We start from the raw sequence: 14,469 nt of genomic DNA on the forward strand, positions 1-14,469 counted from the left end.
AAGATGGCGGCGGGGGCACAGCGTAAAAAAGGAGCAGCGAACGCGGGTATTAAATGCTTAGCAGCCAAACACATTTATTAGTCTTTTTCTTTTTTTTTTTCTTTTTTTTTTTCCAGGAACCCAAAAATATTTTGTAGTTATAATGTAAGCAACTGAGTTGCACATAATACAATCATATCTTTCAAAAAAAAAAAAAAAGAAATTAAACATAAAATAAAAACAAAACAACGAAAAAAGCCGTTTAAAAGCAAAAAAAAAAAAAACAAACAAAACACCTTCAGAAAACTTATATAAGTATTACACCATCTCTCAGTATGAATGAAATGACGACGACTTAATTCCTTATAACTCTTGTCACACTCCAATAAAACATCACCCTTTTGTTTGTTGGGTTTTTTTTTCTTTTTCTTTTTTTCTTTTTTTTTTTTTCTCTAAATCCAGCATGAGAAATACAGTACCTGCTATGGCAAAAATACACATAAAATGCAACATTTCAGCTTATTTGTACATTAGTAGAGTTTAAACATTTTACTGTTGTTTTTTTTCTTTTTTTTCTTTTTTTTTAAGTGAACCAGTGATTTTAAGTACCACTATACTAAAAGTAAAATAAAAATATAGAAAAGGAGGAGAAGGGGGGAGGGGGAGGGCAGCCAGCCATACAAGAGCACCTTCTAAAAAGTGCTGAGTTTCTGTGTCCATGGAAAACCCCTTAGGAAGTTCAAACAAGCGTATGGGATGGAAATGAAGGTGAAACCTGGATATGCGAGACACTGTGTCATCTCCTCTATGTTCTCCCCATTTGCCCTGTAATTTTCTTTACTGCACACCAAAGAAAGAGGGGAGAAACCAGAGCTACAGAAGAGTTTAGTGAAGGAAGCCGTTTCAAGTATAAGAAAAAAAAATAAAACACTTAATAGGTAACTTGCAAATAGCATCAATATACACACAGCCACTACTTTTATTATTACAATGTCTGCTTCTGGGGGACAGTGTTTCAGGCAAGAGGACTTGAGCTGTACCTTCCTGTTACCTATTTATGTGCAAAGTAGAAAAGCTGCCTTTTCTAATCCAGCCATACTGGACATCACTGATATTCTGCTCTGCAGCCTCCTCCCCCCAGTTTGTAAGGAGAGGGGAAGGCGGCATTGTTTTACCAAGAAGACTAGATGAAATGAATCTATTTCTCCATTCATCTTCCACCCTTCTCCCATTATTTGTTGGCAATGAAGAGAAACACGCCAAACATCAGATGCCCACCATTAGCCAGTCCTGAACAGGTAGAAGGCATTTACCTTTGTAAACATAATCCCTTATGTTTGTGGAACTCAAAGCAGCATTTCGCATCTCCATCCAACTGGTGGAGATTAAAATAGATCAGAATGCTCCCCCTCACTGCTCTTCCTCCTCCCCTTCCCCTCCCCGCCTCCAGAAAGATGACATTTGGTTACTTTTGTTAGAAGGTGGGGTTTTTTGGTTCTTTGGGGAAAACACTTAGCATTTAGTTCAAAGTAAACATTTTGGAATTACCATCAGCAGGGCCATACTGCTGTTTGTTCTGCTTTCTAGATGAGAAAGAAAAAAGCACCGTGCATCAGATATTCTGCATGTTTGAGGGTGCGGCAGAAATCCAAGGTACGTATGTGTGTAAATCCCACAGGTGCACATGCATCATTTCAGCTTCTTTCTCTGCAGAATCACTGTATTCGCTTCCCCTTGAGTAATGGCAGAGATGGAGAGGGTGGCACAGGGCAACAGTGGAGAGATGTTCCTAAGGCCATGGGGAGCAATGCAGAACCAAGAGGACCAGGGAGTGTCAGATAGGAGGGTTTCAGGTATAGAAACCATATTCTTGATCTTTCAAAGGCCAAATTCCAAAAGGCATGGGCTCATATGCACATCCCTGAGACGCACATCCAAGAAAGAAGAAACAGCGACCACATGATTGGAGAGGGGAGAAAGTAGCAGAGGTTCCCTGACAGCTGTGGGATCTACCCAACGCAGACCTCTTCCCCCACCACCCTCCCAGAGACATTCTGGGAGAGCTGTAAGGCATATACACAAGCAGCATGTACTATCATTCCCTCTGTTCCTACGTTTTACCTGGCAGGTGATGGCTTCTGTGTATTGTGGACAAGAAGAGACACTGCATTTGAAGTGTGACTGGTAACACACTGAAATTATTTCAGGGAAGGAAACAGAAAGCTACTCTGCCCTTCATCCCTGGAGCAGCAGCATAAACTGGCAAGGTTCTTCATATTACAGTCCCCTCTCTGGAACGACACACCACCACCATCTCCCCCCCTTCCTGATGGCAGGAAAAGATGTGTCCACTTGAAGTATGACGTTATCAAAAATGCTATTTGAAGGCAGGGGAAGATACACAAACTGATTCCAATTTGGTGATCTGATGAAAGAAGCAGCAAGCTCCAAATATTTCAGTCAAGTTTGAAGCTTATCAAACAACTTGAGACATGTGACCTGTAGCAACACTGGCATAACTATGTAAGGAAGAGCAGGAAAAGGAAACTGGCATAAAGACAGAGGAGGAATACAAGTAACTGAATCTCTATCAGCTTCTATTATGTAGGATCTTGAGTGTCGGATGGCTTTAATCATTATATATGTATTTAAAAAAAGTTATCTCCCTCCACACAAGCAAACAATGTAAAAAAATGAACGATCTTGCTGTAAAAACCTCCTAACACTTCTACCATGCTTTTCTTTCCTTTAAAGCACTTCACAAACACTTACTAGTTGATCCTCACAAAACCCCTGTGAGGTAGGTAAGTATTATTATCACCCTCGCTCTACAGATGAAAAAACAAAGGCAATAAGTTAAATGACTTGCCCAAGGCAAGGGAAGAGTAAGGGCTGATGTTAAAATTCAGGAGTTCCAGGCTTCTGGTCCTCTGCTCAAAACCACTAGCTCAATCATCTTTTTTTTTGAAAGGAGATAACAGATAGTAATAAAAGCCTACTGAGTTTAGAAGAACGGATCTAAAAGGTTACATCAGAAGGGGAAATGGAAAATGTACCACGAGGTATTTTTGTGAGTTTAAACTTCAGATTTTTTTTTTCTTTTTTTTTATTTTAAAGGCAATCTGACAGAGTGGAACCCTGATAAGATCACATCTGCAAGGCAAGCACAGATGCGAGAGTGATCATCAAGTCTATTATTACAGTACTGTGAACATCAACAAAAAAACTGCTGCATGAAAACACTGAATACAGGCAGGATAATCTCTCAGTTTATGATATTACATCTAAGATAATGCCAAGGGTAATGCAAGTACCATGGTACACCATGGACAAAGGAAAAAGTCAAGTCACAGGGTCCCTATAAAGATGACGAAGAGGGCAGTGACATCTACATTTTTCTGAGGAGACTGCTCCTGGAAGCTGGGCAAGCTTTAAGGAACACACATAATTCACTATGACTGCATTCTGGAGATGTGAGGAAGTGAATCCCTTGTTATGACTTTTATGATACCACCTCATAGTAAAAAAAGAATCATTTCTTTAAAACAGAGGGCCTTGTCTATTCATCAGTCTAATTTCCCTAAAACTTCACACACTGCCAACATTAATGCCAAGTCACTGGCAGTACAGATGACAAAGCACAGGTAGCTGCTATGTTGAAGAAATGCAGTCCTCCAAGTCATCTTGTCCACAGCTATGCTGTTACTGTATGATCTGTGCCAGAAAGAGCAGCAAAGAAAATTTTAGGGAGAAGAAAGTGTAGACATCAAGGCCCTGCTGCATTTCAATTCTCCTGGAAGAGCACAAGGACTGCTGTAATGGAAAATGAGTAGTAAATTCAAAAAGACAGTGCCAATGGCACCATGCTTCCTGAGCTTGACAAGGGCCAGAACACAGGAGGTGGTAGACAAGTTTCCCAGGTAGAGCTGGTGTCCCATTCACCCTATTGGCCCTGGGTTAACACTGCACGGCTAGAATTCACAACCCTGCGTAAGGTTCAGAGCTGATCCCGTTTTGCAGTCAACATTAGTTTTCCAAATCTCTGCCCAGTTACCTATTGGCCAACTTCTGAAAAAGAGAGGTTCTTTTCAACTCTCTTTTGTTTCAAAGGCATCACCTCCCCACTTCCCCAAACTATAATAGATATACCATGGACACAGAAACTCCTAACAGTTTAGCAAAGCTATCTTTGTCCCCTACACCCCCTTTGCAGAATGCATAGTTTACAATTCACTTACAAAATAAAGAAGCAATGCTGACCACATATGGGACCTTTTTTTTTTTTTTTTGAAAAAAGAACAAACAACCTCTTCTTAAGTTCAGTATCAAAATTCACATTTGCATAATAATACATTTCAAGGCCATTAGAGAGGAATGAGAGCGAAGCAAAGAAAACTGCAGAGTCTCTCCTCTCTTTGTCTTCCTGAATAGAGCTGAGGGATCCCACTGGAGTTTCTTTTCAGGGTGGGAATTATGAAGGGCTACAGCAACAGCTCTTGTTCTTGTACACCTCATGTTTTGGGTGGGACGAAGAGGTGAATTATTAGGAAAATAAAAAAAAAACAAATGGAAGGAGACACTGCAGATTCCCATGTTTAGCTACAAACAGCTTCGAAGAAACAAAAAATTACTTCAGATTTTTTACCTTTTTTTAAACACTTCTACCTCACCATTTCAAAAACTCTTTTTTTTTTCCTTTTTTTTTTTTCTTCTTCTGTAATACCCTGTTCATTTAAATGGCAACATTAAGTGTGCTGGAAGTTGAAGGGTTGGAAAAAAAAATTTCCTGTTTTTCTTATCAGGACACGGACAGAGAGGGTAAAAGTGTGCCTGCACCCACTATTTAACAGAAGCTACAAAACATCATCTTCTCTACATGTATAAATTTGTCTCAAACATCACTGTGTTTCAATTCTCCAGTGCTTAGAAAAAATAAAGCCACACGCACACTCATGCACACAAACATAAAGAGAAGCCACACAATACATTTACAAACTCAACCTGCAATGGCAGACTAGCCTAAAACTATCAACAGCTGCTGTGCATCACATGACATCCCTTAGCACCCCCACCCACCCCAATCTCTACCACATATGAATACGTATTGTGCAGTGTAGAGACCAGCCCAAAGATGCTGCTTGTCAAAAGGGACCAGTGGGCTGCAATCTCAGTATCTGACCTCTTGAAAGAATAAATTGACCATTGTCTCCCCTCCAGCCCAAGTGGTCTCCTCAGTTAGACAGTCACTATACTCACAAAGGCACATTCATAAATACCACATTTAACTTACTGCTTGTAAAAACATAGGAGGAAAACGTTAAGCGCTTACACCCCAACCCATCCCTACTGACCCAGCAAGAAGTATCACAATAACGTATCACTTGGTGAGACCTTACTCTACCTTTAGAAGGTAAATATTAAAGAAGTCTTCCAACACTTCTTTTAAATTATTTTTTTTTGCATAAATGAATGCTTTTTCTTTTTGTTTTTGGCTTACATATTTTGGAATACAGCACACTCACTATAAAGCTCTGTTGTAAGGCTACCCCCTAAAGTAAGGCTGTTCTACCTTGGCTTGTATTTTCACTTCATTTTGCTTCTTCTCCACACGTTCCCAAAACAAAACAAAAAAACCCACACAGCGCCTTATATAGAAAGGGTAAGCCATATCTGGCAGGGAGAGGCAGGGGAAAGAAAGCACATAATATCATAACCATGTCACTAAAATAGCTATTCTAACAAGCTGTGCAACCTGCTCTTACTGCTCAACAGTAAATGATGAAGACAATGTTCACTTATGGTTGTGTTTCATCTGAAACAGAAGTTTCCATTATGTCTCACTAAAAAAAAAAGAACAGATTAAAAAAAAAAGAAAGAGGAAATTATTTCTGTGAGTGCAACAACACACTAATACCCAAGAGCCTCCTTGTATTGCGCATCCATGCAAACCTCTCCAGTCTCTTCCCCTCTGCCCACCAGTCTAGAATGTTTGCTGCAAGAATACTTAATGCTGGCTGGCACAATGAATTCTTCCTCTTTCCTTTTCCTCTGGAGTGCTCTGTATTCATTAACAGAAAGGCTGTCAGAGTCAAGTCAAGGAACTCCCTTTCTCACTACAACGTTAACAGGAGACCTAACACTGCCAAATGTCACCAGTCCCAACTGTCACACATACTGAGCGAAAATAGCTCTTTGCAGAGGGCACTTGATTAGCTAGAAGCTTGCTTATACAGCACAGGAGTCTGGGAGACTTTGAGAGAACAACTTTCCTGCATAGCTTGATGAAAAGCAACACGCACAACCTGTGGATGCAAACGGATGTTGTCTGCTGCATGACACAGATGAAGCTGCATCTGTCTTGGCCTGACAATAGTTTTAAAAATAGGCTCCAAACCACTGGGAGCTGTGGCGCTTTTTGTAGCACAGACAAAACCTTAAATCACGTTTCATATAAGGATTAGAAGCTATAGTCACTACATCACAAAGTCTCACGTAACACCACAAAATAGAGAGCTATATTTTAAACAGGACCCTGACTTAGTTTTAACAGCAATGTAGACAGACCCTTGAATTCTACTGTAGACAAAGCTCTGCTTGACGAGTAATTACAAAAATGGACCTACTTAATATTACCTACTGCAGGGGAACTTTGGTAAAATTCAGCAACACTGGTATTTACAGTGATGGGACACTTCCGCAAAACATTGTGAGGGACATGAACTAGCAAGGCTAGTAAAAATCTCCAGTTAGGCCCCTGTCATTTAGCCCAACCAACAGTTCTGCTGCAGCCTAATTTGTGATTTGTGTTTTAGGTCTGGTTGTGAATTCAGGACAACGGGTAAAACCGGCTCTTGTCTACACTGGGAAATTTTACTTATTTCCTCCCATTAATGTTGCCATCCTTCTGCCAGGTGGAAGCCTACTACTGGAGGGGAAGAAAACGGAAGAGAGTTTGGGCTTTAGACATTCGTATTTTGACCACAGTGGGAATAACTGATAGAAGACTATCAGTTCCTAACTCTAAAATAGTAGCAAAAAAACTACAGAACAGAAATGGAATTTTGTGCAATATCGATTTAGACAAACCAACAGATTCTGCATATGTTGTTTCAGACTCAGGACCAAAGTTGCACTTCAACAGCATTTGTTTGGTTTTTTGTTTTGTTATTTTCTATAATTCATCTGAACTTAGTTTTTCTTTGTATTACTTTCCTGCCCACAAATACATGCATGCATATTTACAATTAAGAAAGCTGCTTCTGCCAGGTGAACCTTACCTCTTCAGAGAGAAAAAAACTATCTTTTACTCAGTCAGGACTCATACCCTGAGATGCTAATAACCATCCACCACAAACCCAGCATTTCAAACCACTTGAGAAACCTGGATACTAAGGTGACATGATTTACAGTGAATGTGATACATGCAACAGAGATGTTTGCTGCACCGGAAATACAACACATCTTTGTGTGCTACCTTGGCCCTGGTCCAGCTAGGGTTTATTACACAAACAGCCCTTACCCAAGCAGTACTCATTCATTTAAGGTCAGTGGGACTAAATCACATGAGGATCACTCCTGATCTCCTGGACCAGAGTTGGCCAAATCTGGGTTTCTCACATACCCCAAATACACTCCTTTGAAAGTCAACAGGGAGAAAATACGCACAAGCAAAATTAGAAGCCTAAGAGCTAAATGTAATTAAGAATGAAGCAAAAAAACCTCTACAGTACTGTTTAGCTGTACTACTGAGACAGTGAAAGATGTGGCAGCATTTTCAGGAAGAAAGAACAGGGGAAAAGTTCTAAGGAGTAGATGTTTAGAAATTTCATGGATGGGGAAGCCAAATTAATGTGAAGGTTCAATTTTATTTAATCCTTGAGGTGGTTATTCCAGCCAGTTTGTTGAAAACATCCTGTTTATACTGCAGAGGGAAAACACACTTGGCTTAATATTCTTGCTCATTACACAAGCCACTTAACATGAAGCAAAATAAAAAACTTGTAAGGAAAACCTGACACCCTGTGACTGGAAAAAAAACCCAAACCAATAAAAAACCCACTCTCTGGACTGCTGGGCAAGTGCCCAGGTAAAAGCATAAAAACATAAGGAAAAGATGGCATGTCTTCCAAAGTACATAGTACCACAGCTGCTTTCCAAAGTAAATGCCAGAGTTCTCAGCACAGGTTTCTGAGCTGTACCCTTGTTAGATTTTATTTCACTGCTAAAATGAAATAGTGAAATGCAGTGAAGAGATCAAACCCATTAAAAAATTCTCAGCTTGATACACACTGCAGGGTGGGGTAAAGTGGCTGGTAACAAATTGATATTTGATTACAAGACTGCTAAAATGTATTTCTTTTTTCTTTTACAAAATAAGCAATGGAGGATTCAAAACCAGGAAAAAAACCTGGAATGCTGAAACCACTTGTAGAGTATGTGTATGTTTAAAGTATATAACCTGGAGAACCAAAACTAAGAACAAAATAATAAAAAGAGTAACAGAGAAAGTAAAAAAACACTTAAAGTAAAAAAAAAAAAAAGTTTTTTTTTTTAGTGAAAGGTGTTATGTTTGATTTTTCTCTAGAAAGAGATGCCCATAGCCTATTCTGAGCTGTGCTTTCCCCAGCCTCTTTTCACCACCTTCTTTGTTGGTAAGTTTAAACAAGATGATGCCACCGATTCCCTCCCTGGAACAGTTCTGTAAAAGCCCAGAAGTACTCTAACATCAATTGCTGCTTTTAGTTGTTACGGGCTCAAATGGTAGCAGGATTACTTGCTACATTGAGTGCTGGTTGTCCCCAGAAGATGAATCCGGTTAGCACAGTGCTCAGGAATCACTTGCCATCGTCAGAAGTGCCATGACTAAGACATACTAGCAACATCATCGTTAGCTACATAAAATTCTGAGTGGAACAAAACTGTCAACTGTAGCTGGAGAATTCTAAGATTAATCTTGCTTTAATGATTTAGGAAAACTATCACTAAGGAGACAGTCACTAACATTTGCAGGCTGCACATTTAGCAAAAGGAGGAGCAGACTGTTGTACTATGATAGGCTTGGACCCAGCAGACTGTCAAAGCTCCAGACTGCCAATCCTCTGGCAGCCAGTCACAACCTGCTTCCAAATGACTGTCAAGTTCCTGGGCTCCTTTTGACCAAATCCTACAGCCTCCTCTCTTTTAGGACACTGCAGATTTGGTAGAACACCTCTGGCAAAGCACTCAAACTCTCTCCATAAAATAACGCCCCAAACTCCCTAAATAAACCTTCCTTTTACTGACATATGACAGGATTATTTTTTTTAAAGCACGTTATTATTCTTATTGATGCATTACTTTCAATACGCACGTATACGCTCAGATGTACACGCAGTGCAACATGAAAACACGGGGCAACAGATATGAAAAGGACAGAATTTGGCATCTTTTTTTTTTAATAACAAAACCTTAACTACTGTTTCATAACTCATTGCATGGCATGCTTAACACAGTATGCTCTTTTCCTTAAGAATGGGAACATCTACTTCCATCAAGTGGCTATACTGACTCATTTTGCCTCATCTTCTCTCCCTTTCCCTACTGTAGGGCATGTGGGTGCATGTAAAAAGGCACTAGCACGGTCTCTGTGGTTTGAGCCTAGCCATTTCAGGCAGAGTTAAGCCCCTGACCCTTAGAGCTGGGAGACAGAAGCTGGCCATAACCAACACCGAACTCTGAAGTTCTAGATTGTAAGCCCTGACAGCCAGCAGCAACAGAGTGAACAGAAGAGTTTAACAGGTATTTTCCCCCCATAGAAAATATAACAGAAAGACTGGGAGGTGGGGTAGGTGAAGAAAAGCAAGCAGCAAATCTCCAAGTGGGCAATGAAACTGACCAAGTAAGTGAAAACAAAAATGTTCATTTCTAATATACATTTTACTGGAGTCTTTACATATTGCCTCCCTTTTCTGTATTGAAAAAGGCAGGATAATAAATCTACTTCATTACTGGGTATTCTGTCAGCACTGGTTTTCTTTAGCACTACTTAAAAGTGGTTTAAAGAAGCACCATCGTGTATTTCCTGCTAGTCCTCCTAACTGAGGACTCTTTTCAGTTAAACTATACTGCATTTTAATTAGGTTTATGGTTTCACTTTGCTTTTAAAAAGGTGCTTGGAAGAATATTTTCATTTAGTTTCAATCAAGAGGGAACAAAGTGACAGATTTCCATTCACACATTTCTCCATGCAACTGCACGTATCCGTATGAATAACAAAGCACTGTAAATGAGAACCCTTCTTCTCCCACAACTTGTTTAAGATTACAATGAATTTCTGTTGCTGATATTGAGAAGTTTTTTAATGTATGTTACAGTCTTTAAAATTCTTGTTCCCCCCTTGACAGTAATGTTTGGAGATTTCTTCTTTTTTTCTTTTTCTTTTTATTTTTTTTTTTAGCATTTTTATTTTAAAGTAAAAACTTTCAAACATTTTGAAGATTCAGGAACTTGTAAAAGTTTATCACAAGAAACAGCCATCTATCTAGGATAAGATAAGGTTAAATAAACCATCTTCAAAAAACTGGCTTCCTACCCTAGAATTCCTGAGAATGCTTGCAAATTTAAAGCAGGAAAATAAAATGTTAAAATAAAAACAAAAACACTGTTAAATGCTCCCAGAGTTAGTCTTCATCTAAAATATATATATGCACTTTTTGGTCTTTTTTTTTTTTGTATGTTTTAATTTTTTTCCCTTTAAGCTTACAATGGAAGAACAATTTAGCTTTTCTTTTTAAATATTTCAAATCCCTCATTATGTCTTGTAAACAAGAGGGGCTCTAGCACCCGGCTTTCACCGTAGTATCGCAATGACCTCAACTAGCCCAAAGTGCAGGAAAAGGGACCTTAGGGTAGGTTGGGAGAGAGAAGTGAGGGTGGAACACAGCAATGAACCAGCATGTATAGCAAATCATGTGACAGAACGGATACTGGCTTACTCAGGCCAAAGGTGCTTCGCTAGGAAGTACTGCTGGCACAGGACTGTTAAGAACCTGTTCTGCATGTCTGAGCGTGGCTGGTCTTTGAGCAGAGACTAGCAGAAACAAAGCTGTATGGATGTGTGCACGCAAGGGGCACTGGCTAGCAGGAGCTGGAAGAGAGCATTTTGTTCCTTTGTGCATGGTGGGATGGATGAAAGAGGAGACATGATAGAAAAGTATATTCAGAAGGGGCCAGAGTATGCTGCACACTCCAGTTTACTAAGCAAATACAAACCTACTCGTACTTTTTGTCACGTAACACTTTGCATACAAATCTACAGGCATGTGTATATGCAGCATTTCCCTCAGTCAGTCTTCCTTGTGACATTGGGTTTACATAGAAAGGGCAAATTAAAAAAAGCCACCAAACTCCCTAGCCCTTCCCTCCCATCCCCTGCACAGGCATACACACACGCACACACACACACTCCCCTCTACATTACTTGAATCTGCTGTTCCTTCTTCCCACCCAACCCATGCTTAAGAGTTAAATGTATTAGACACTGTCATATCCTTCAATGAAAATGCTGAAGAAAAAGTCCCTTATCCTCCGCCCCCAGATAATAAAGCCCGCGCACTGCTACCACTGAGGGCTGGAATGGACAGGTATGTGCTGGTACAGAATGTCGGCACTTTGATAGACAGTATAACAGCTGGACAACACCACATGGAAGTCCTAGCACTTACGGAAGAAGTACCGGCATCTCTCTTCCCTATTCTCCTAGGCCCACTCCCTTCCCCCCCTCCCCCCCCCCCCCCGGAAAGACCTCTCACTTTATGTCAAGGGATGTTCCTTCATGTCTGCTACAACTCTTTTTCGCAACAGGTCTGAAAAGTTTTGTTCCCAGCGCACACATGCACGCACACACTGGCTATCACTGTGGATTACAGGTCACCCCTATCCTGCCCGGAGTACTACTATACTGATGCTAAAAAAACCCCAAACCTTTCCTTAAGTACAGAAATTAAAAAGCAACAGTACAGAAAAAGTAAAAACAAAAAACCAAAAAGGTGCAATACTTCTTAAGGAAAAAAAAAAAAAAAGAAAAAAAAAGTCTTTGCTAGTTATATACCTCCCTAAGCAAAACCACATACACAGGAAAAAACACAACACAGAGAAACAAAAGGAAACCTTTGAAGTACACACTGGTTTAAGAACATTCATAAGTAAACGTTTCTGTCAGTGATGGTCTGGCGCTGTAATACACCAAGGCCTGGCACAGGTAACGCTCACCATGAAGGACGCAGAAAGGAGTTAGCTGCATGTGCTTTCAGGAGATGAGGCAGGCCGGACAGCAATTTGCTGACACCATTTGCTTTTTGTCAGTTTTAATACAAGGAGTCAATCAAATAAAAGGCTAATTTGGTTGAGCTGGACCTTCAAGCTTTTGATGGAGTCTTCAAGAATCAGTATGGGTGCCTATATAGGTCTGGGGGGGAAAAGAAACACTGCTGCTCTTTTTAAAGGTACTGAAGCTTGTGAGACACTTAATAAGAGCATTTGATTTAGCTGCACAAAAAAAATGGCAATGTCTTATTTACTCCTCTTTTCCCCTCATTGGAAGAAAAAAAAATGGCTTGCATTACATAACAAACATTCTAGGGTTCACTCAGTACAAAAACCCCACATGCAGACATAAATAAATAAATACACCGCTACTCAAAAGACAACATTGGCTCCCCTCTCACCAAATCCTTTGGATATGGCAGTGTTCTGCTCTACCACAGGGTTAGAACAAGGGCCAGGAAGCAACTACCCACTCAATATGATCTGCAAATTTGAGATAGCACCCTGCTAAAATGAATTTAAAAAACCCTACTGACAAATTTTAATCCAGCCCAACTGGATTCTGCTTCAGCCACAGGGACTCCACCATGGCCGTCTTGTTTCCAGAATCAAGACATGCAGATGGCCAGCCAGCCCGTAGACCATCAGCAATGCAGCGTTTCAAGACTATATATAGAGAGAAAAAAATGCACACACACAAACATGTGCACACACACTCACACAGAAACAAGCACACGTGGGCAGTTACATGTGCCAGAACACACTGGTACTTATCAACCAGCCAATCACAAAGTGTTGGTTTTTTTGTTTTGTTGGTTTTTTTGTTTTGTTCTTTTTTTTTTTTGTGGGTTTTTTACTTTTTAAATTTTTTTGTTTTTGTTTTTGTTTTTAAAGTGAGGCTCCGTCAAGTCTTCCCCTCCCCCCCCACCCCATTTTGCTTTTGAAACCCTCCCCTACCCCAACCCAACATGGTAGACCTAAGGACGGAAACACACCCAGTGCAAACGAAGTTAAAAAGCTATTTTTTCAGTATATATGTTTCTTAGCAACAACTTCCGTATAACATGAAAAAGTGAAAAACTAGAAACTAATTTTTTTACTTTTTTGTGTTTAAATTTAAATGGTATGTGTACTTGCTTCACATTGTCTTTCTAGTTGGCGTTCATGATTCAAGTATTTCAAGAGTGATATGTTCTCTTTTTTGGATTCATATTCCAAACGAAAAAACTGAAGTTATATAAGGGAGGCAACTATGTGCTCAGACAGTCTGTCAATGACCCACCTTTTTTTTTTTTTCTCTCTCCGTTTTCTTTTTTCCTTTTATAAATGTATTTATTGCAAGTTGAAAAAAACGAAAAGGTCAAGTTAGTGCTGCTGCTGTTCCAAAAAAGGTCACGAGGTCAGAGTTGAAAGTTCTAAGTTCAGATTGAATCCGACCCTCCTCCCAGAAGGTCTCCAGGTAGTAAGGGAGCAGGGCTGCCCATTCTGTGTGGATCCTCTACGCTTGGGACCCCCCACAAACTTGAAGAATAGTTTGGGGGCCCCCACAACGAAGCGCCAGTGAGATCACTCCCACTGCTGCTGCTGCCGCCACCACTGCTCCACTGCCCAAGCCCTGTTGACCCACCAAAGAGATTCAAAGCAGGTCCAACTGGATCTGTCTGGTTCTGTCCTGTCTCCAGGGGTTGCCAGCCTGCTGTGGGCGCACTTGGGGTTGCTGCAGGTGTAGGGGGCTGAGCTTGTGCCAGAAAACGACTAACCTCTTCATCTGTGGCAAACTCAGCCAGGATGGTAGTGTTTCCCAACACACACCTAGAAGACAAGATACACAAAAGAAAAAAATAGTGATTAGAGCCAGAAGGTAAGGGCAAGGGATTCAAATTGCATGAAAACAAACACTGTTAGGTGCCCAAACCAAAGGAGATGTATCAGCTTGCCAAAAAGCAGCAAGCACAGAAAACTTCAGCTGTTCTCAACAGTGAAACTGACTCAGAGCACAAGAACTTCTATTTTAAAGGGGGAAAAAACCCACCAAAACCAAACCAAGCAACTCCCCCCTCAACATTCAGCTACTATGCCTGCAACAAAACCTTTCTAAATTTAAACTAAGGTCCTGAACATTAACACTAAGAGAAAAAAAAAAGTGCCTGTATAGTGTATCTAAACCGGCAAATGCACACACGCCAC

At 40.3% G+C, this 14,469-nt stretch overlaps 1 protein-coding gene across 25 annotated transcripts in view; it reads right to left on the reverse strand.

Annotated features, from left to right (window-relative positions):
• Positions 1-13,281: 13,281 nt before the first annotated feature.
• The window catches only part of TNRC6B (trinucleotide repeat containing adaptor 6B), a 141,045-nt gene continuing 139,857 nt past the window's right edge, over positions 13,282-14,469 (reverse strand). For all 25 annotated transcript variants that reach the window (XM_061364172.1, XM_061364026.1, XM_061363983.1 and 22 more), the window contains one exon: positions 13,282-14,094. In XM_061364172.1, coding sequence (XP_061220156.1) covers positions 13,704-14,094 — 391 coding nt within the window. In that variant the 3' untranslated portion in view covers positions 13,282-13,703. The remainder of the gene's footprint in view (positions 14,095-14,469) is intronic.

This window comes from Neopsephotus bourkii, unplaced genomic scaffold (genome assembly GCF_033783945.1).
Source record: "Neopsephotus bourkii isolate Nb327-2 ecotype Australia unplaced genomic scaffold, CSIRO-AGI_Nbou_v1 NB_107, whole genome shotgun sequence".
Classification (NCBI taxonomy): Eukaryota; Metazoa; Chordata; class Aves; order Psittaciformes; family Psittacidae; genus Neopsephotus; species Neopsephotus bourkii.